The sequence below is a fragment of the Vombatus ursinus genome, unplaced genomic scaffold (genome assembly GCF_900497805.2).
Source record: "Vombatus ursinus unplaced genomic scaffold, bare-nosed wombat genome assembly UNPS02014863.1, whole genome shotgun sequence".
NCBI lineage: Eukaryota > Metazoa > Chordata > Mammalia > Diprotodontia > Vombatidae > Vombatus > Vombatus ursinus.
In genome coordinates, this window is record NW_020954641.1 from 21,034,261 (window position 1) to 21,055,065 (window position 20,805).

The 20,805-nt window shown below is 39.4% G+C and overlaps 1 protein-coding gene across 3 annotated transcripts in view; it reads left to right on the top strand.

Moving 5' to 3' along the window:
* ATP10B (ATPase phospholipid transporting 10B (putative)) overlaps positions 1-20,805 on the top strand; it is a 334,760-nt gene that overhangs the window by 204,284 nt on the left and 109,671 nt on the right. The window contains exon 1 of one of the 3 annotated variants that reach the window (XM_027842048.1): positions 732-1,240. The exons of the other annotated variants lie outside the window; for them this stretch is intronic. Coding sequence (XP_027697849.1) covers positions 777-1,240 — 464 coding nt within the window. The 5' untranslated portion in view covers positions 732-776. Of the gene's footprint in view, positions 1-731; positions 1,241-20,805 lie in introns of those variants that run through there. 3 annotated transcript variants of the gene reach the window in all.

The following is a 20,805-nucleotide window of genomic DNA, read 5'->3' on the forward strand; positions in this document are numbered from 1 at the left end:
TATATACATATACACACACACACACACACACACACACACATATACATACACATATATGATACAGCATTGGGAACTTTGAGATGAAACTTGAGAAAGACATAGAGCATAGAAATTCATGATGGCATAAGAACTAACTTCAGGAAATCTTCTTGCAGATATTTGACAGGGGCCCAATAGTGGACTCAAAAAGTTGTTGTTATTGTTCAATCATGTTTGATTCTTAGTGACCCCATGGTTGGGGTTTGCTTAGCAGAGATATTCGAGTCATTTGTCATTTCCTTCTTTAATGTGTCATCATTTTACAGATGAGGAATTGAGGCAAATAGAGCTTAAGTAATTTGCCCAGGGTCACACTGCTAGTGTCTGAGGCCAGATTTGAACTCATATCTTCCTGATTCCATTCTCAGTGCTCTATCCATGGTACCAACTAGCTGCCCCAACCCAATGTTACCTTTTCTTTATCATTTGAGAATTGTGGTTTATTCTTAGAGCTTAACCAGGTAGGTTTTAGGACCCAGAGTCATCTCACCTACCTGAGTGACTGGGTGAAAGGGGAAGATACCAGTGGATGACGTAGGCATCTCAACAGGTGGAGAAGGAAGCAGCCAAGTTGGGCACACACCTCTCCCTAGACCAGTTTTTCCACTTGTTTTGGATCTTTTGCTCCCTTTATTTACCACCCCCTCCCCTGTTTGGATTATCAGTCTGGGAAAGGAGGCAGAAGACACTATCCCAGAGAAAGGAAGAAAAGGATGGCTGGACCATGCTGCTGAATAATGGAGGTGCTCAAAAAAACCCTTTTTTACCAGGAAATAAAAAGCCATGGCATGACCCCTGAGACACAAGAGAGGGTAGAGATGAAAAGGGAAGGAAGAAAAAAGAAGAAGAAAGAGGAAAGAAAGTATATTGTGGTCTCTAACCTAAACTTCGAAGGAAGACCCCAAAAAGAAAACCCCAATCGGCAACACAAAAGAAACCAAATCAAAACAACCAAATACACCTTGCTGTGCTTCCTGCCCAAGAACATTTTTGAGCAGTTATATCGGTTTGCCAATCTCTACTTCGTGGCCATCGCAGCCCTGAATTTTGTCCCAGTGGTCAATGCGTTCCAACCAGCTTTTGGCCTGGTTCCAATCGGTATCATCCTAGTGGTAACTGCCTTGAAGGATGCCTGGGAGGATCTTCGGAGATACAAGTCAGATAGGATAATCAATAATCAAGACTGCTTCATCTATAGCAGGTAAATAAAACAATTCATTGGAAGCGGATGGTCCTCACCTTCATGGGGGTGGGGGTGTTTTGGAAAAATGAGGGAGTATGTTGTTGTTCAATAGTTATTCGATCGTTATTCAGTCTTGTCTGACTCTTTGTGACTCATTTGGGGTTTTCTAGGCAAAGATACTGGAGGGTTTGCCATTTCCTTCTCCAGCTCATTTTACAGATGAGGAAACTGAGGCAAACAGGATTAAGTGTCCTGTTGCCCAGAGTCACACAGCTAGTAAGTGTCTGAGGTCAGATTTGAACTAAGGTCTTCCAGACTCCAGGCCTGGTGTTCTACCCATTGTGGTTAAATTCACAACACTGGGAATGCCAGACTAAAACTCTTATGGAAAGGAAAAGCCAATATTTGATGTACTCTGAAATTTAAAATGCTGGTAGATAGAGGAGATATTGCCCTGGGATTCTTTAAAAAACAAAAAACAACTTTGTTCAGTGAAATTCTCTCAGCATTTAAGTATTTTATGTAAATGTTGACCCCTTCAGAGGTCAGTGCAGGAATTTTCACATCAGGGTTGTTCAGACAAATCCGAAAGGGCACACAAATGAGAAGTGGACATAATTCTCTTCAGCAAAAACTAACAATAAAATGAAGTACCTTTCAGAAAGCCACTTCTATCCCCCACAGTCTGATCTTCCATTAACATATCTTCAGTATTGCCCCATGTCTATGTGGAAGACAGAAGAGTATGGGGAAGAGGCAATGAGAGGTAGCCTGGCTAAGGGGAGAAAGAGCCTGTCTCAGAGGTGGAAAGACCTGACTGGAAGTCCAGCTTCAGACACATTCTGGCTTTGTGACTTTGTGAAAATCAATGCACTTCTTTCCCCAATTCTCTAAGACCCTACATTGCAAAAGAGTTGTCTATTTTCATTGTTAAAGAGAATTTTCTCACAGAGAGGGCCCTATACCATTTAAACTATGCAGCAGCATTGAACTAGGAGTCAGAAAACCTGAGAAAGAATAACATAGCAGATAAGAGTGTTAGACTTAGAACCAGGAAGACTGACATGCAGATACTACCACTAAAATTAGCTGTGTGTGTAAGTCATATAACCTCTCCGGGCCTCATTTTCTCCTTTAGTAAAGTGAGCAAGTTGGACTAGATGATCTCTTGAGCTCTCTTAAGAAAAACTTGAGTTGAAATCCAGCCTCAGGCACTTGCTAGCTGGGTGATCCTGGGCAAGTCATTTAACTTTTGTTTGCCTCAGTTTCCTCATTTGTAAAATGGAAACAATAATAGCATTTATCTTGCAGGGTTGTTCTGAGGTTCAAATTAAAGAATAATTGTAAAGTGCCTAGCACATAGTAAGCACTGTATAAACATCAGCTATTAGCCGTTCTTCTTTTTCTTCTAGTTTTACAAAAATTATGTAATTCTATTATTACATGCACTGGAGTCAAGGTCTATGGCAGGATGTCTCCAGTGGACTATCTCAGGGATCTGTGTTTGGTTCTATGCTGTTTAACATGTTTATCAATGACTTGGATAAAAGCCTAGAAGGCACACTCATCAGATTTGCAGAAGACACAAGCTTAGAGAGAATGCCACTATAATAGATGACAGAGTTGAAATCCAAAAAGATCTCGACAGACTAGTGAATTGGACTGAATCTAATAAGGTGAAATTCATTAGGGATGAATGTAATGTCTTACACTTTGGTCCACAAAATCAGTTTCACAAATACAAGTACGAGAGAAAAAGACAACATTTTTTTCTGGAAAAAAAATGCAGGGTAATAATAATCAGTGCGATGGTATATTCCCAAAGAAAGCCCCTACAGTCTTGGAGGCTGTTAAGAAAGCCATAACTTCCTAAAAGCACAGTGATAGTTCTCCTGCACTCTGCATTCATTCGATCGTATCTTCAATATTATGTTTAGTTCCAGGTATCATAGGTCATCGACAGCTGGATAGTGCCCAAAGGAGGCCATCCAGAATGGTCAAGGGCCTGGAATCCATGTCATAAAAAAATCCTTTGAAGAAATTGGGAACATTGGCCTAGAGAAGATTCAAGGGGTAACATAAAAGCTGTCTTCAACTTCTCAAAAGGAGGATGCATTAGATTTGTTCTATTTGGCTCCAGAGGTCAGGAGCAGTAGACAAAAGTTGCAAACAATCAGACTGGGGCTTTATAGCAGGAAAAAATGTCCTCACAATGACAATTGTCCAAAATTAGATGTCCTTCCTCAAGAGGACATGAGCCCCCCTTCCTTAGTGATCTTAAAATAAATGGTGGTTGGCCACTTGCCTACTATATTGTAGTGGGATTCTTTCTCTGTGTGGATTGTACTAGTTGACCACCAAGGTCTCGTCTAACTCTCCAGTTCTGGGATTCTATAAAGTCTGGTTTGAACCAGCTCCATTGGGTGAATGGCTGAACTAAGCATCTGTTTAACAGCAGGTATAGAGATTTATACACAGGACTTACTTTTGCTTAGTCCAAGAGAACAAGACAGGGTTGGCTGAGGCTGTCCCAAGTTTGTGGCAGTATGTCTCGTCCCAAACAAAGTGCAAAAACTAAATTCTGGCCTTACCAGAGAGAATATGGGGTTAGGTGGCAAGTAGCAAAAATAGGTGATTTTACAGATGGTAAGGGGAAGACGTGGCAAGTAAAGGAAATCATCATCACGCTGAAGAAACGTATGTCTCCCACAATGCCCTTCCAGCCTTTTTTCTTATCAGAAATTCATATCTAGTTTCAGCAGAAGTGGGAATGGAAGTGCGCTTGACTTACAGAAATAATTCCTTTCCCCAGCATTTATTACAGGTCTGAGTGATCTGAGGTTCAAGATATGTAATTGATGGACTCCTTATTATTGATGGTTATCTCTCTGTTCAGGGAAATAGAAAATAAGTTCCTTGTATTTGCGGCAAAAATCCAAAGGATCTTGAAGCAGGACTCCTGATGAGCTTCTTGATGAAATAGACTCAGGGCCTGAACATCTCAGTGCTTGGTTTATGGATATCCCCCAAAACAAACTCCAGGCCAGCTTCCAAGCACTATATTATATTCCCAGACTCCTTTTTTCCCCGTAGGATTCAGGATAGAAAGAATGATAGATCTTAAAAAAAGAAAACCAAACAGATTGTTTTCTTGGCAGTTGGGTCTGATTCTTTTGAAGGTTGACAGTTGTACTGAATATCTAGAGGTGAAGTATGTTACTAACTAACATTTGGTTAAGGAAACAACAGGGGAAGAAAAAACTGCTGATATATGATCACTTTACTTACAGGAGTGTTTTTTAAATAAGTGTCTGTCTTCTTTTATTCCCCCTGTGACTTTTATTGTCTTCACTTCTTTCTTTCCTTGATTTTATGTTAATGAAAGAGACATGGATGAAGTGAAATGTGAAGCAAAATGAGCTTTCTTCCCTGGGAAGGATAATAATTCTGGACTCTCAAGTGGGATTACTATACCTTTTTGCTTGAGAACCTCTAAACCAGAGGTATTAAACATGCAGCTTGTGCTGCCTTTAACATTCCCAAATGCGGCCCAAAACAGATTAAAATGTAATTGGGAAATATTTAACAAAATAAATAAAAATACAATAAAACATAAGTAATGTTACTATGTGGTTTTCTAAGTCAATATGCATCCACAGGGATCCTTGTGTTTAGTGCCCCCCCCATTTCTATCTGAGTTTGACATCCCTGCTGTAACTCATGGGCAGCAGTTAATTACTTTTGCCCCTAGCAGGCTTCCTATGTCATGGATGCTTCTCTCATCCAGCGTCTGCTGACATCCTTATGAATGCTGAATGCCTTTGCTCAGATGGAAAGGTAACAACTGAAATCAGAGTGATCGTACAGATTCTAGAACAACAATGTGATAGAGTGGAGTTAGGAGTCCCAGCTCTGTTCAAACTAACTGGAAGACCTTAAGTAAGTTATTTAATGTCTCTTGGCCTCAGTTTTCTCACATCTACTTAAGTAAGTTATTTAATGTCTCTTGGCCTCAGTTTTCTCACATCTAAAATGAAGTGGTTGGACTAGATGGTATCTCCCTATCAGGTCTAAATCTATGGGTCTAGTCTAGTTGTTTCTTGGGGGAAAGGATATGAGATTTTACAGTATCATGGGACCCTTTCTGAAGCCTCAAAATACAATAATCAAGTTTTTTTTTAAGACCTATTCTAAGGTAAAGGAAACTTTCTAGGCATTTTTTATGCAGTGGGTAAAGTACCGGACAAAGACCCAGAATGAATCTCAGAATAACCTACTCTGAGACTCAGTTTTCCATTCTATAAAATGGAGTTAATAATGCTTTGCCTTCCTTAGGGTTTATTTTGAAGTTCTAATGAATATTTTATATATACATACATATATATGTATATACATACATATATTCATATATCCATATGTGTGTATATATATTATATATACATTGAAAAAATATAAAGAATTACACAAGTGTAAGGCACTATCACTGTTGTTCATAGACACAGAAGAGAATTATTGTTGTTGTTGTTTGGTTGTTTCAATCACATCTGACTCTTCATGACCCCATTTGGGGTTTTCTTGTCAAAGATACTAGAGTGGTTTGCCATTTCCTTCTCCAGCTCATTTTATAAATCAGGAAACTGAAGCAAGCAGGGTTAAGTGACTTAACCAGGGTTCACACTGAGGCCAGATTTCTAAACTGAGGTCCTCCTGACTCCAAGGCCTGCACTCTACTCACTGCACCACCTAGCTGCACAAGGGAATTAGTTTTTGCCAAACAGTGATGGCCCAAGATGAGATGTTGGGCATGGGACATTGGATCCTGAAAGGATAACTTTATTTCTGAAAAGCAACACAGAATCGCTGCTTTCATTTCAAGTTTTGGCTAAGACTATTTAATCTTAGCTTCAGCTATGCTTTAGAAATTAAAGTCCTTTCACTTTAATTTCTTTACCATTAAAGAGTTGGTCATCTGGTTTTTCCTTACAATGTATTGCATTATCTAATATAGATCTGTTTGTATAAACAAACCTCTCTTGGTATGGGTGTATGTCTTTTTACAGATAACAGCAGCCTCATTAACTGAATTGTAATCCAGTTAGAGCATTTTCTTTTAATATAGTAACTGTTCTTGTATCTAAAGGTGAGCCACTAATCAGATTTATGATACTGCTTTGAGAACTGATTAAATTTAGCACTCTATTTCCTCAGTTTCTCCCAGGGCTCAATATAATGAATCTGGTCCCAAACCAGCACTAATAAATACTCTTTAGGACACAATAGAGAAGGAAAAGAAAAGCTAATGTCATTGGGGCTTTCCCCCACCAAGACAGAAGAAAAACTCCACTGAAGTTTGAGCAGTCTGCCCAGAATCATAGCCCTAGATTCTTACAAGTAATCATGATAGGTGATCTCTGCTAGGATCCAAAAGACAGCTAGAAAAGAGGAGGATCTGAGGTCCAATTGGGTAATAGTTCATAGTGGTGAAAGGGGAGTGGGATGGGGTAAAGATCTGATCTCAAAGCTCCAAACTTGCCTTTGCGCATCTCCTCCTTCCCAGAAAATTAGTTACATATCTGTAAAGCAAAAGTGATATTGGTCACCGACCACTTATGTGGAGCTTTGAATAGGAAACAGGATATAAGACAAAGCTTCTGATCCTTCCTTATGTTATGAACCCCTTTGGCAATCTGATAAAATGTACTCCTTCTCAGAGTGTTTTTAAACTCATAAGAAAGTACCTAATATTACAAAGAAAATATATTAAACTGTAGTTATCAAAAAAAATATTTTTAAGTTTATGGACCACAATTTAAGAAACTCTGATCTAGTGGAAAGATCCTCAAACTTAAATCAAGTAACCTGGGACCCAGTGCCAAACTTGCCTCGTATGCAAAATAAGGTGGTTGGACCAGATCATTGCCAAGATTCTTTCCAGCTCTAAAATTCTGTGAATTCTGAACCTCTAGAAAAACAGAGAACAGCTAGAAAGGAAAACCACTTTCTATAATTGGTTTTTGATCTGATCTACTAAGGAAAGACATTAGATAGAATGCTTCACTTGGAGTCAGGAAGCCCTGGGTTCACATTCTTTCTCTGACCTTAGGCAGGTCTCTTAACCTCACAGAGGCTCAGTTTCCTCTTCTGCAAAATGGGGATACCCACCTCGAAGGTTTGTTATGAGGCTCAAATAGAATCATGTATGTAAAATGCTCTGCAAATCTGAAAGGGGAATATTAATGACAGCTATTATTATTATTGCTTTTACTCACGTGGGCCTCAGACACTTTCCACACAGGCTGCTCCATTGGAAAGAGTGGCCAGCTTCAAGCAAAAGAATTGAATTCTAATCATCAAAGCCACCATTAACTAGCTGTGTGACTTTAAGCAAGTCACTTCATTACCTCATAAGGATAATTTCTGCCCCAGTAACTTCACCGAGCTATTCATAGATTATGGGATCATTAATTCTAGAACTGGAGGGAACCTCAGAGATCATTTAGTCAAACCGATCACTAGCCCAAGGTCACAGAGCTAGTAAAATGTATGAGGTTAGATTTAAACTGAGTCCTCCTGACGCCACGTCCAGTGCCCTGTGTATTACACCATGGAGCTTCTCCTTGTTATGAGTCTAGATGTGGACATAACTGTGCATCCACAAAGTTAAAAAATATACAAGTTGTTATCATTATGTGATACCATATTAAGTTACTCCAAAGACGAGGGCATTGGTGAGATCTGGGTAGGGCAAGGAAGTTCCAAAAGGTCAAACAAGTCATCCTTACAAGGTGGCAGAACTCGAGAGAGGAAATATTAAGTGGCTGAGGTAATAAACATGGTACCTGGACTCCTGACCATGAGCCCAATGTCAAAAGAATCAGGAGAAGGCCTAAGAATATAACAGAGAATCTGATTGGCTGAGGTAAGAGGAATGCAGAACCCTCATATCATAACTGGCCCCTGAATCCCACCAACCTGGTAAAAGATGTGAAGTAGACTGGCGAGCAGAATCAGAAAATCTCATATGGCAGATAAAAACCCGGGGTTTAAACCCAGTGTCGTTTGGAGCATGACGATGAAATGTCACAGACATGGAGTTTTTACAAACCAGTGGACTATTCAATTGATTCTTGAATGGGCATACATATCCTGCTGTTGGAGTTTTGAAATGGGAGCTTGTTTAAGGCATAAATCACATAAAAGTTCAAGCTGTTCCCACTGCCTCGAGGAAGGCAATAAACCATTTCAACCTATTCTGCCTGTCGCTTCAGGACAAAATACATTATACCCCCAAACATGAGGGGGTGGAGGAGAGAGGGCAGTAAAATAAGATCTCAGGCATCTCAAGGACCACTGGCCTATGGTGACAGACAGGGTTTGTGTGTCAGCACATCAAGATGCCATTGTGGAATACATAGTTCCATAAGACAGGGGCATCGTTGTAAACAGACTCTGTAACAGCCTACCACTGAGAGCTGAGGATCTTCATCTCTCTTACTTCATCAAAGTGTGATTCTGAGGAAAAGGAAAAGTAGGTGGGTTATCATGCTCCTACATCAGCCTCTTGAAGTTCCTGATCACCTGCCTACCATACAGGACTAGAATCAAGCAGAAACTGTAGGCCCATGTCAGGGATTACAGGATCATGGATCTAGAGAAGGAAGGGACCTCAGAAACCATCTGATTTAACTCTCTTATTTTACAGATACAGAAACTGAGGCCCAATCGGTTTGTATCTTGCCCAAGGTCACACAGGTAGTAAGCATCAAGGGTGGAATTTGAACCCAGATAGGTCTTCTGATATCAGAGTCAGTGCTCTGCCCATTCTATGACACATTGCTTCTCGCGTCATAAAAGGATTTCCTGTATTGGGTACAAATTGCAATTAACAACCTCTGAGGGGCCTTTCAAATCTAAGATTTTATAACTCTATAAGTTTCCAAGGGATAGCATGGTATGGTAGAAAGATTACTGGATTTGGAATCTGAGGACATGGGTTCAAATTGACTCTGCCCTTTACTGCCTGGTGATTTTGGACAAATCCTCCTTGGGTCCTCAGTTTCTTCATCTGTAAAATAGAGGGTTTGAACTAGATGACTTCTATGGCTCCTTTCTGCTCTGTGATTTAAATCTGGGGAACCACAACCTATCTCCCCAAGTAATGATGGAGAGAGAGAGAGCTCTGTGGAGGGACAAATGGAAGGGAATTCACTGAGAGAAGCATTTGGTACCTAAAGAGAAAAGTTGGAGATTTCAAGGGCAGGAAGCCTGAGAAGACTCTCCATCACCTCTTTCCCTTACCTTTGTCTAAATCATCCTAAGGAAACATAGCCCTCATTTTGTCCAGGATTTATTGAGCACCTATTATGTGCTTAGCACCATTCCACACATCATGGGGGATACAGAAGTCTAAGATGTGGTCCCTGCCCTCAAGGAGTTTATAGTTTCATTGAAGGCAAAGAGAGAAGGCAAAGTTTATATACAGAAGAAAAAACTTATATACAGAGTTTATATTTTTGTTGAAGACAAAGAGTTGTTCAGTCGTTTCTCAGTTGTGTCTGACTCTTCTCGACCCCATTTTGGGGATTTCTTAGCAAAGATACTGGAGTGATTTGCCATTTCCTTCTCCAGCTCATTGTACAGATGAGGAAACTGAGGCAAACAGTGCTGGGCCTGGAGTCAGGAAGACTCATCTTCCTAAGTTCAAATCCAGCCTCAAATACTTACTAGCTGTGTGACCCTGAGCAAATCACTTAACTCTGTTTGCCTCAGTTCCTCACCTATGAAATGAGCTGGAGAAGGAAATGGCAAACCAGTTCAGTGTCTTTGCCAAGAAAACCTCAAATGGGGTCATGAAGAGTCAAATGGCTGAAACAACTGAACAACATTTAGAATGGGAGTCTTACCTTCTAATTTACATCTCCAGCACTTAGCAAAGAGCTTCCCATATAGACAGTGCTTAATAAATGTTTTATTCATTCATTATTCATTCTCTTTCTCCTTGGATCTAGACCCCACTGTCTACTTCCCAGCCTTCTTCTTTCTCCAGAGCTCCAATGAGATTGTCTTCTTTTTCTTTCTCTGCCTAAAGAAAAAGTCTCTATATAGCTACTTGTATTCCGTTAGCAATGGGGCCCTGGCAGGAGTCTATGAAGTTCAATCAATAGCAAATGAGCTTCCTAACTCCATAAACAATTCAATTCAACAAATACTTATTAAGTACTTACTATGTGCTATGCCAGGTGCTAGAAATACAAAGGCAAAAACTAAACAATACCTACCCTTGAAGAGTTTGCATCAACTATTTAAATAAAGGAATATAATGTATACATAGATATAGTATGATATAAAGAGTAGTATAATATTATAATACAAAGAAGAATATAAAGAAAGCAATGAAAAAAATCAGAAAAAATGTATGGCATGGGTTTTGATACGAAGGTTAAAAACCTTCGTATCAGAAACCCTTTTGCCAGCCTATTGAAGCCTATAGACCCCTTCTCAAAATAATGTTTTTTAACATTACAAAGTAAATCGATGATATTGAAATAGTTATCAAATAAATTTTAAGTTCACTGACTCCAGATTAACAACCCATGCTCTAGGGATATTTGAAGGGGGGCTGGGGAGGAGGATGGGGAAAGGACAGTCGTAGGTTAGAGGAGGAGGAGAAGGAGGCATCTGAGCTGAGCCTTGAAGGAATATAATGATTCTGAAAAGTGCACATGAAGTATTCTCCCAATTGTGCAAATACATGAGGCAGGAGAAGAAATATAGAGTTTGAAAAACAAGTTGTATATATATATATATATATATATATATATATACACACACACACACACACACACACACACACACACACACAGTCTGTGTGCGTGTGTATTTGCATAGGGAGAGAGAGAGTCAGAGAGTCTGCATGTGTGTATGTATATAAGGTACATGAAAAGGAGTAATAGGGCCAGAGAACAGGATGGATTAGAACAGGACAATGAATAGGTTTTGGAAGTGTGATGAAAAGAAGGAGATGGAAAGACATAGGCTGAAAAAAGATTGTGGAGAACCTTAAGGTACTGGGCTAAAGGAATAGGGAATTTCAGAGTTCAAGATCTTGGAAGTGGCACAGTTTTGGTGAGAAATAAGGTGTGACTTTTGTGGTGTGGATTGGGGATGTCAGGTGAAGATATAGATAAGCTGGAGCTTGATAAATTGAAATAAAGGGAGATATACTTGTATATATAAATCCCAATGTATGAGGACAGCTGTTGGGATGGAGAGGAAGGCCAAACCAAGTACTGAGAGGCGGAGAGATACTCAGAGAAATTATGGTGATGTAAAAAATAAAACTAGACATTTTAAATATTTGTCTTTCCTTTTGTTCTTGGGACAATATAGAGTTGTTAAAGGTTTTGAACAGGATAGTCCTGAATCTTAAGAAGATGATTTTTGTCACTGTGTAAAGATGAATTGGAGAGAGGCAAGACTGGAGGAAGAAAGACCAATTTTCTAGCTATTGCAATAGTCTAGATGAAACATGATGAGTAACCAAATTAGGGTTATAGATGTAGGAATGGAGTAAAGGAACTGAAATGAGAGATATGAAAGATATGAAAGGACTTAGCCACTGATTGAATGTGAGAGGTAAAGGAGAGGGAAGAGTTAAAGATGTCTCTGATATGGCACAAACTTGAGTGAATAGATGGATAGTGCCCTCAATAAACATGGGAAAGTCAAGAGAATGGGCAGAGGGGAGAAGATACTCAGTTCTGTTTTGGAAATGTTGAATTTGAGGTTCTGGCAGGCTATTGTGGTAGACATAGGTAGTTGGTAATGCAAGGCAGCTAGGTGACACAGAGGATAGAGTAGTGGGCTTAGAATCAGGAAGACTCATCTTCCTAAGTTCAAATCTGGCCTCAGACACTTTCTAGCTGTGTGACCCTGGGCAAGTCACTTAACTTTGTTCGCCTCAGTTTTCTCATCTGTAAAATAAGCTGGAGAAAGAAATGGCGAGTCACTCCAGTATTTTTGCCAAGAAAACCCTAAATGAGGTCATGAAGTGCTGAACACAACTGAACAACAACAACAATGTAGTCCTAGAGTTCAAGAGAGAGATTAGGGTTGGATAAATAGATTTAGCTATCATCTTTATAGGGAAGACAATTGGACCCATTGATATAGATGGCAGTATACCAGCAGAGTATAGCAGAAGAAAAGAAGGCCAAGGATAGAACCTTGGGGGAAGCCCACACTTAGATGGCAAGAGGCAAATAAAGATAAATCTTGCAAAGAGACTGAGAAAGCACAGTCAAGAAAAAAAATAAAGAAAATGTGCTTACTAATAGGACTTATCTTAGGCAAGTCATTAGATGGTATTAGTATTCACCATCATCATAACACATTTATATAATATAATAATAAATTTCAGTTTTACCTACAATTTTTTTTCATGGGTCAAAATTGTATGTTACCAAAAAGTAAAGGAAACACATGTATGTTAAGCAGGCTACAGGATATTATCAGCAGTGACCCACACGTAAGAAGTGATGTAAAAGGTAGAATGTAAGCTTCTTGAGGGCCAGAACTGTTTTAATTTTCAAATCCCTTGGCACTTAGCAGGCACTAAATAAATGATGAACTGAATTGTACAGAACTGAAAAGTAAGTAAGCTGATCATATAGTAATTGTTGTTGTTGTTGTTAAGTTGTGTCTGACTCTTCAAGACCTTGTGGACCATAGCACATCAGTACTGCCCATGGGGTTTTCTTGGCAAAAATATTGGAATGGTTTGCCATTTCGTTCTCCAGATCATGTATTAAGAAAAGACAATAGGGGCAGGTAGGTGGCGCAGTGGATAGAGCACCAGCCCTGAAGTCAGGAGGACCTGAGTTCAAATCCAGCCTAAGACCAAACACTTGACACTTACTAGTTGTGTGACCCTGGGCAAGTCACTTAACCCCAATTGCCTAAAAAAAATTTTTTTTTAAAAAAAGAAGAGACAATAGATGAAGAGTCTAAGCACCCTCATGACATTAAAAGAACCAGAAGGAAGCTTTGTTATGTCAGGAGGATGACTCTAAAAGATTTTTGGAGAGATGAACTAGAAGTTTAATTGAATTAGAAAGTGTGGAAGTATCACCACTGTTGTTCAATATCCCACTGGAAATGTTAGCTTTAGCAATGAGAAGAAAAAGAAATTGAAGGCATTAGAATAAGTAAAGAAGAAACAAAGCTATCACTCTTTGCAGATGATATGGTAACATACTTAGACAATCCTAGAGAATCAGGTAAAAAACTACTTGAAATAATAAACAACTTCAGCAAAGTTGCAGGCTATAAAATAAATCCACATAAATCATCAGTATTTCTATATATTACCAACAAAGTCCAACAGCAAGAGATAGAGAAATTCCATTTAAAGTTACTGTCGACATTATAAAATATTTAGGAGTCTACCTACCAAAACAAACCCAGGAACTCTATGAACACAACTACAAAACACTTTTCACTCAAAAATGTCAGCTCTAAATAATTGGAAAAACATCAGTTGCTCATGGGTAGGCTGAGCTAATATAATAAAAATGACAATTCTACCTAAGCTAATTTACTTATTCAGTGTCATAACAATAAAACTACCAAAAATTATTTTATAGAGTTAGAAAAAATAATAAGAAGATTCATTTGGAAGAACAAAAAGTCCAGAATATCAAGGGAACTCATGAAAAGAAATGCAGAGGAAGGTAGCCTAGCCATTCCAGATCTTAAATTGTATTGTAAAGTAGCAATCATCAAAATTGCTTGGTACTGTCTAAGAAATAGAGTGGTGGATCAGTGGAATAGGTTAAGAATGTAAGACACAGTAGTCAACTACTATAGTAATCTACTATCTGATAAACCCAAAGACCCCAGCTTCAGAGATAAGAACTCACTATTTGACAAAAACTGCTGGGAAAACTGGAAAAGAGTGTGGCAGAAACTAGGCATAGGCCAAAATCTCACACTGTATACCAAAATAAAGTCAAAATGGGTTCATGATTTAGATATAATGGCTGATACTGTAAGCAAACTGGGAGAGCAAGGAATAGTTTACCTGTCACATCTATGGAGAACACAAGAATTCATGACCAAACAGGTGATAGAGAACATTACAAAAAGCAAAATAGATAATTTTGATTACATTAAATTGAAAAGTTTTTGCACAAACAAAGCCAATGCAAAGAAGATTAGAAGGAAGGTAGAAAATTGGGAAAGAATTTTTACAACCAGTCTCTCTGATAAGGGCCTCATTTCTAAAATATATAGAGAATTAAGTCAAATCTATAAGAGTACAAGTCATTCCCCAGTTGATAAATGGTCAAAGGACATGAACAGGCAGTTCTCAGATGAAGAAATTAAAGCCATCTATAGTCATATGAAAAAATGCTTTAAATCACTATTGATTAGAGAAACTCAAATCAAAACAACTCTGAGGTGCCACATCAGATTGGTCAACCTGACAAAATAGGAAAATGATAAATGTTGGAGAAGATGTGGGAAAATTGGAACACTAATGCATTGTTGGCGGAGTTGCAAAATGATCCAACCATTTTGGAGAGCAATTTGGAACTATGCCCAAAGGGCTATAAAAATGTGCATAGCCTTTGACCCAGCAATAACACTTCTAGGGCTATATCCCAGAGAGATCATACAAATGGGAAAAGGACCTACATGTACAAAAATATTTATAGCAGCTCTTTGTGGTGGCAAAGAATTGGAAATTGAGAGGATGCCCATCAACTGGGAATAGCTGAACAAGTTGTGGTTTATGAATGTAATGGAATACTATTGGCTATAAGAAATGATGAACAGGCTGACTTCAGAAAAACCTGGAAAGACTTGTATGGTCTGATGCTGAGTGAAATGAGCAGAACCAGGAGAACGTTGTACACAGTAACAGCCACGTTGTGCCATGACTAATATTGATAGACTTAACCCTTCTTGGCAATACAAGGATCTAAGACATCTCCAAAGGCCTCAGGATGGAAAAGCTATCCACATCCATGGAAAGAACTATGGAGTTTGAATGCAGATAGAAGAATACTATTTGCCATTTTTTTTCTTCTGTTGTGTTTTGTTTCCTCTTTCTGGTGGTTCCTCCTATTAGTTCTAATACTTACAACATCACTAACGTGGAAATATGTTAATATATATATATGTATATATGTACATATATATATATATATATGTATAGCCTATATCAGATTGTGTGTCATCGTGGGGAGGGAGAGAGAGAAAAATTTAAAACTCAAAAGTTTATGGAAGTGATTGTTAATAATTCAAAATTAATTAAAAATTTAAAAAAAGAAAGTGTGGAGTTGTTACTATATGGTCTGGTGGAGGGAATGCCTACAGCAGAAGGATGGGAAATGCATCTAAATATCCAAGTATTTGAGGTTTCCAAGTACTTTCTGGATAGTATTCCTGTGTGTAGGTAATGCAAGTATCATTCATACCCATTTTACAGATAAGGCAACTGAGATACATAGAGCAGCAGTGATTTGCCCAGTGTCAGAATCAAAACTTGAGTTCAAGTCATCTGACTTCTTAATCTATGATTTTTCCTCTATATTACGCTGCCTCAGTTCAACTCTCTGGATCTATTTCCTCCTCTATAGAACAGGGAAGCTGAACCAGATGATCTTTGAGATCCCTTTTAACATTATGTGTTTTTATAATTTGGTGCCATAGCTGGGAAGTCTCAAATCCACGGATGTAGGTCAGAGTGCAGTCATTATCACTCTTTTTACCCTGTGGCTACAGAGTTTAGTATCTTCAGGTGGCAGTAGGGCTTTATGGAGGGAAGACTTCAATCATCTTGCTTCTCATTGGCAGTTCCAAGAAAGGACTTTGCCCCTCCATGAAACGCCATCTACCCAGGCACCCTGAAACCTTAGTAATTTCCTGTAGGAACTCAGAAAACTGGAAACTTGGTTGAGCTCTCTTTCCCTACTGCATCACTTTCTTTCCCCTCTACCTCCCTCGATTCTACCATCCTATAAGTGGCAAACATCTCCCCTTTGTTATTTGCCCCTTAATAACACCTATCTACTTTCTGAAAGGTGTTCAACACCCCTCTACTTAAATTCTCCCCTAGGCAGAATCTGACAGATGAATTCTCAATCCCAAACTGTGTTGATTTGACTTATTTTTAAATACCACTGAACATCCCATAAAACTAAAATAGGAGCCAATTCCCATGTGTGGACTTACTGAGTATAGGGAAGAGCAAGCCACTGGCAAGTTGACTGACCACCTGGGGCAACAGTTCCAAAATAGTTGAATTAATGAGGGAGTGACTTACACAAGCAGCTCTGTGCCAGCTGCTGGCCTCATTCAGAGGCATTCCCAAATACTGGAGCCCATCATTGCCATGTATTTCCACTTCAGCTGGAGTAGACTGCGGAGTTGCACTTGTCCCATGCTCTCAGCTGAACCCTCAGAGGGAAAATTAGTCCATACCCCAGTGACAGGGAACATGACTTGATCATAACAGACCATATCCAACTCCTTTCAGAGAGAAAGCAGTGGAAAAAAAAATACAAGATAATAAAAATAGCTCATCTTCAACTAGCACTTTACCATATACAGAAAAATTGACTTACATTATCCTTTATTATCCTCATACCAGCTCTGCATGAGGTATGTAAGGAATAGGTAAATTATTATCCCCATTTTACAGATGAGGAAACTAAGGCTGAGGGGGTTAAGTGTCTTCCCAAAGTCACACAATACCAAGTAACAGGGTACAAACCCTGGCTTCAAAGGCAGGACTCTTTGTATTACTACTCTGCCTCTCACTCCACCATTGTGTTCTGTCTTCTAAAGAAATGGAAACTGGGCGGAGCCAAGATGGCAGAGGGAAAGCAGTGACCTGCTTGAGCTCTCCCTCAAACCCCTCCAAATACCTAGAAAAAATGACTCTAAACAATTCTAAAGCAGCAGAACCCACAAAAAAACAGGGTAAAACAAATTTCCAACCCAAGACAACCTGGATGGCTGATAAGAAAGGTATATTGCGCCGGGCTGGGAGAGGAGCGCAGTTCGGTATGGACACACAGGCCTTGGAGGACTGAATCGCGGGCAGCTGTGGCGGTTTCCAGACTTCTCAACTCATGAATGCCAAAGACAACTTAGAAGGTCAGTGGAAAAAGTCTGTGACTGCGGTGAAAGAAGGAGCTAGGTCTGAGCCACCCCAAGGGCAGTGGCTGCCTTCTGAGCTTCTGGACCACAGACTGAGGAGGAATCAAGTGGCTGATCAGAGGGGGATTGCAGGGATCTCTTTGCCAGTGTTGAGGTAGGAATCTCTTGCTTTGCCCATGCTTGGATCTGGGTCACAGTTCTGAGGGGTAGTCTTGGGGCGAGGAGGAGCTCTGGTGTGGTGGAGCTTGTTGTGGCTGTGGAGAGGAAACACCTCACCCCTTATCATAGCACCCTGGAAGAACTGAAAATTTTCAGATCCCTAGAAGTAGCTCTGAAAACAGCTGTACAAACCCCTGAAGCTTGGGACAGAACATTCTCCACATTGGAAACAGACTCTTACCTTAACAAAGAGTTTAAAACTCAAGTAATTGGTTGGGATCATGAGCAAGCAGTGCAAAAAGAGTCAGACTATATTATCTTACTTTGGTGACAAAGAAGATCAAAATATACAACCAGAAGAAGACAACGAAGCCAAAGCTCCTACATCCAAAGCCTCCAAGAAGAATATGAATCAGTCCCAAGCCTTGGAAGAGCTCAGAAGGGATTTTGAGAAGCAAGTAAAAGAAGTAGAGGAAAAACTGGGAAAAGAAATGGAAACTGAAAACTCTCTTCAGGAGAGACTTTGTACTCCTCAGAGGGAGTCATGGTTCCCTACGTTTTCTCTTGTAGTGGGAGCCCAATCCCAATACAGACTGTTCTTTACATATTACATACTTATTTTTGACTATGTTGCACATTCTTACATTTTTACACGTTGTGTTTCCCAGTAGAATGTAGGATCCCTGAGGGCAAGGACTGTTTCATTTTTGTCTTTGAGTGACTAGCACAATGCCTGACAATGTATTTAAGAGTTTAATAAATATTTGTTGCTTAATTGCTTATACTAGAAGTGCTCCGTGACTCAGTAAATCATTGAGATTCAAGGTGTTTTTGCAGAAAGGAGCTGCCATGAACATGATTCCACATTTCTCCCTGCCTGGAACTCTCTCTCTCTCTCTCTCTCTCTCTCTCTCTCTCTCTCTCTCTCCCTCTCTCTCTCTCTCTCTCTCTCTCTCTCTCTCTCTCTCTCTCTCTCTCTCTCTCTCTCTCTGTTTCTCTCTCTCTCTCCTCATCTGCACCTCCTGGTTTCCCTGGCTTCCTTCAAGTCTCAGCTAAAGTCTTGTCTTCTACAGGAAGCCTTTCCTGATCCCTCTTCATTTTACTGTCTTCTCTCTGTTGATCTCTAATTTACACTATACATATCTTGTTTTTAATAGTTTTTTTTGCATATAGTGTCCCCATTAGACTATGAGGTTCTCAAAAGTAGGAATTGTCTTTTGTAATTCTTTGTATTCCCAGCTTAGCACAATGCCTGGCACATAGCAAATGCTAAGTAGATGCTTATAAACTACTGGCCATGTCCCACTATCAAGATGTGGATCATTCTCATACATGAACCTAAGTACTATCCTCCAACTCCAAGAAGGGAGATTCAAGACTATAGACCCCAACCCCAAAAAGCCAGATTTCTTGTACCCAGCTGGGAAAGCCCACTGAGCCAACTGGGTGACTATCCATTGGTTGACATATTTGTACCAATGCTGGAAATGATCACTCTCTCCGCAAATTTTCCTAAGGTATTTTGTCTGAGTTTCTCCTTGATCTTTGTTACATATATAATTATGTCCCACCGTCATCATGTTGTAATATGAAGTTCTTTGAGGGTGATAGGTATCTGTGACATTTCATCTTTGTATCCTTGGTGCCAAGCTTAAGGCTTTGCACACCATAGGTGATTAATAAGTGCTTTTTAATTAAATGTAATGATCAATTGCTGCTTCAGTTTCTTCTCTCTAGCAACACTATATCAGTGTCCAGTGGGGTTCAAATCAAAAGAAGGAATACATAGTGCCATCCCTTAGAATACTATCCCTTGAGTTATTCCAAGTGAAAAGTGTAAAGATGATATTAATCAAGCAAATACAGTGTAAACATTGTGTCTGTGTACTTTTGGGTATCCTTTGCTCTCTTCTGGGCCCAAACCCCTGGAAGAACAGCAATGGCAGCAAAAACAGTTAACAGTGACTGAAGCCTTATGTGAGGTCTTGTGCTGGGGTTATACCAGGGATGCATAGAAGGCCAATTTGACATTGCATAAAGAAAATATAATCTTCTCTGTATGTAAGGAGAATGTAATGTACTTAAGTGTATTTCACTTACATGGAAGGAGATAACAAATAAGGAAATAGATGATTATGCAAATGAGCGGTACATTTCATCCTTACAGCTGAAGTTAAGAAGAGATAGTGAGTATCCACACCCTCAGGTGATTCATGAAGATGAGGCTTGGGTTAGGTTTAAGGGAAATAGTAGGACTTAGACCAGAAGTGAGAAGGAAGTAAGGAATTATAGGTTGCAGAAATGTGAGCAAAGGCAATGGAAGATAGCAAAAAGAAAAAGAATTAATGTTTTAAGGTTTTAAACTTTACAAAGATATTATCCCAGCTGATCCTCACAACAGCTCTGTGAAGTAGGTACCATTAAATCCCTATTTTACAGAGAAGGAAACTGAGGCTGAAAGAAGCGAAATGATTTGTCTCCACAGTCACAGCTAGTGTTTTTAATCAGAATTCAAACTGGAGTCTTCCTGATTCCAAGGTTTGAGCACTCCACCACTAGGCCATACTGCCTTTATAGCAATACTACATTAAAGGAATTGACATGTGGAGGTTTGGTACCAGTGAATAGAATAGCTGACCAAGAGAGTTCGCTCTGGAGAGCTCATACCAAGAGAGAAGGTGTGAAATACTGGATGGGCCATGTAGAACACCTTGACTATCATGCTAAGTAATTTGTCCAATAAGTAATGGAGAATGACAATGCATGGTAATGTTAATCTGGAAGAAGCAGCAGTCTGGAATTAATCACTATGTTCTTGTTCAAGAGTTAGAGAAAATGGAAAGGATATGTTAGCCATAGTCAGTCCTTCACTGGAGCCCTCTTCTAAGGTATCAATGAAATGGACAGTATGGTAGTTAAGTAATGTTTTCCCCAGAAGAGAATCCCAGGCAATAAACTAATAAATCACTTTTAAAAGCAATGAAAAGCCATCAGTGAGGGAATGGAGTATATGAATATGATGGAATATTATTGTGCCATGAGAAATTATAAAAGGGATACTTTGGGAGAAATCTAGGAAGACTTGAGCAGAATAAAAAAAGCAAATTATACTATCACCACTGTAAAGACAAACTTTGCAAGATTTAAGAGCTAAAGAATGTAAAATCCAACCACAATTCCAAAGTGATAAAGCATGCCATTCACCTCTTGACAGAGAGGTGATAGCCTCCAGATGCAGAATGAGATATACATTT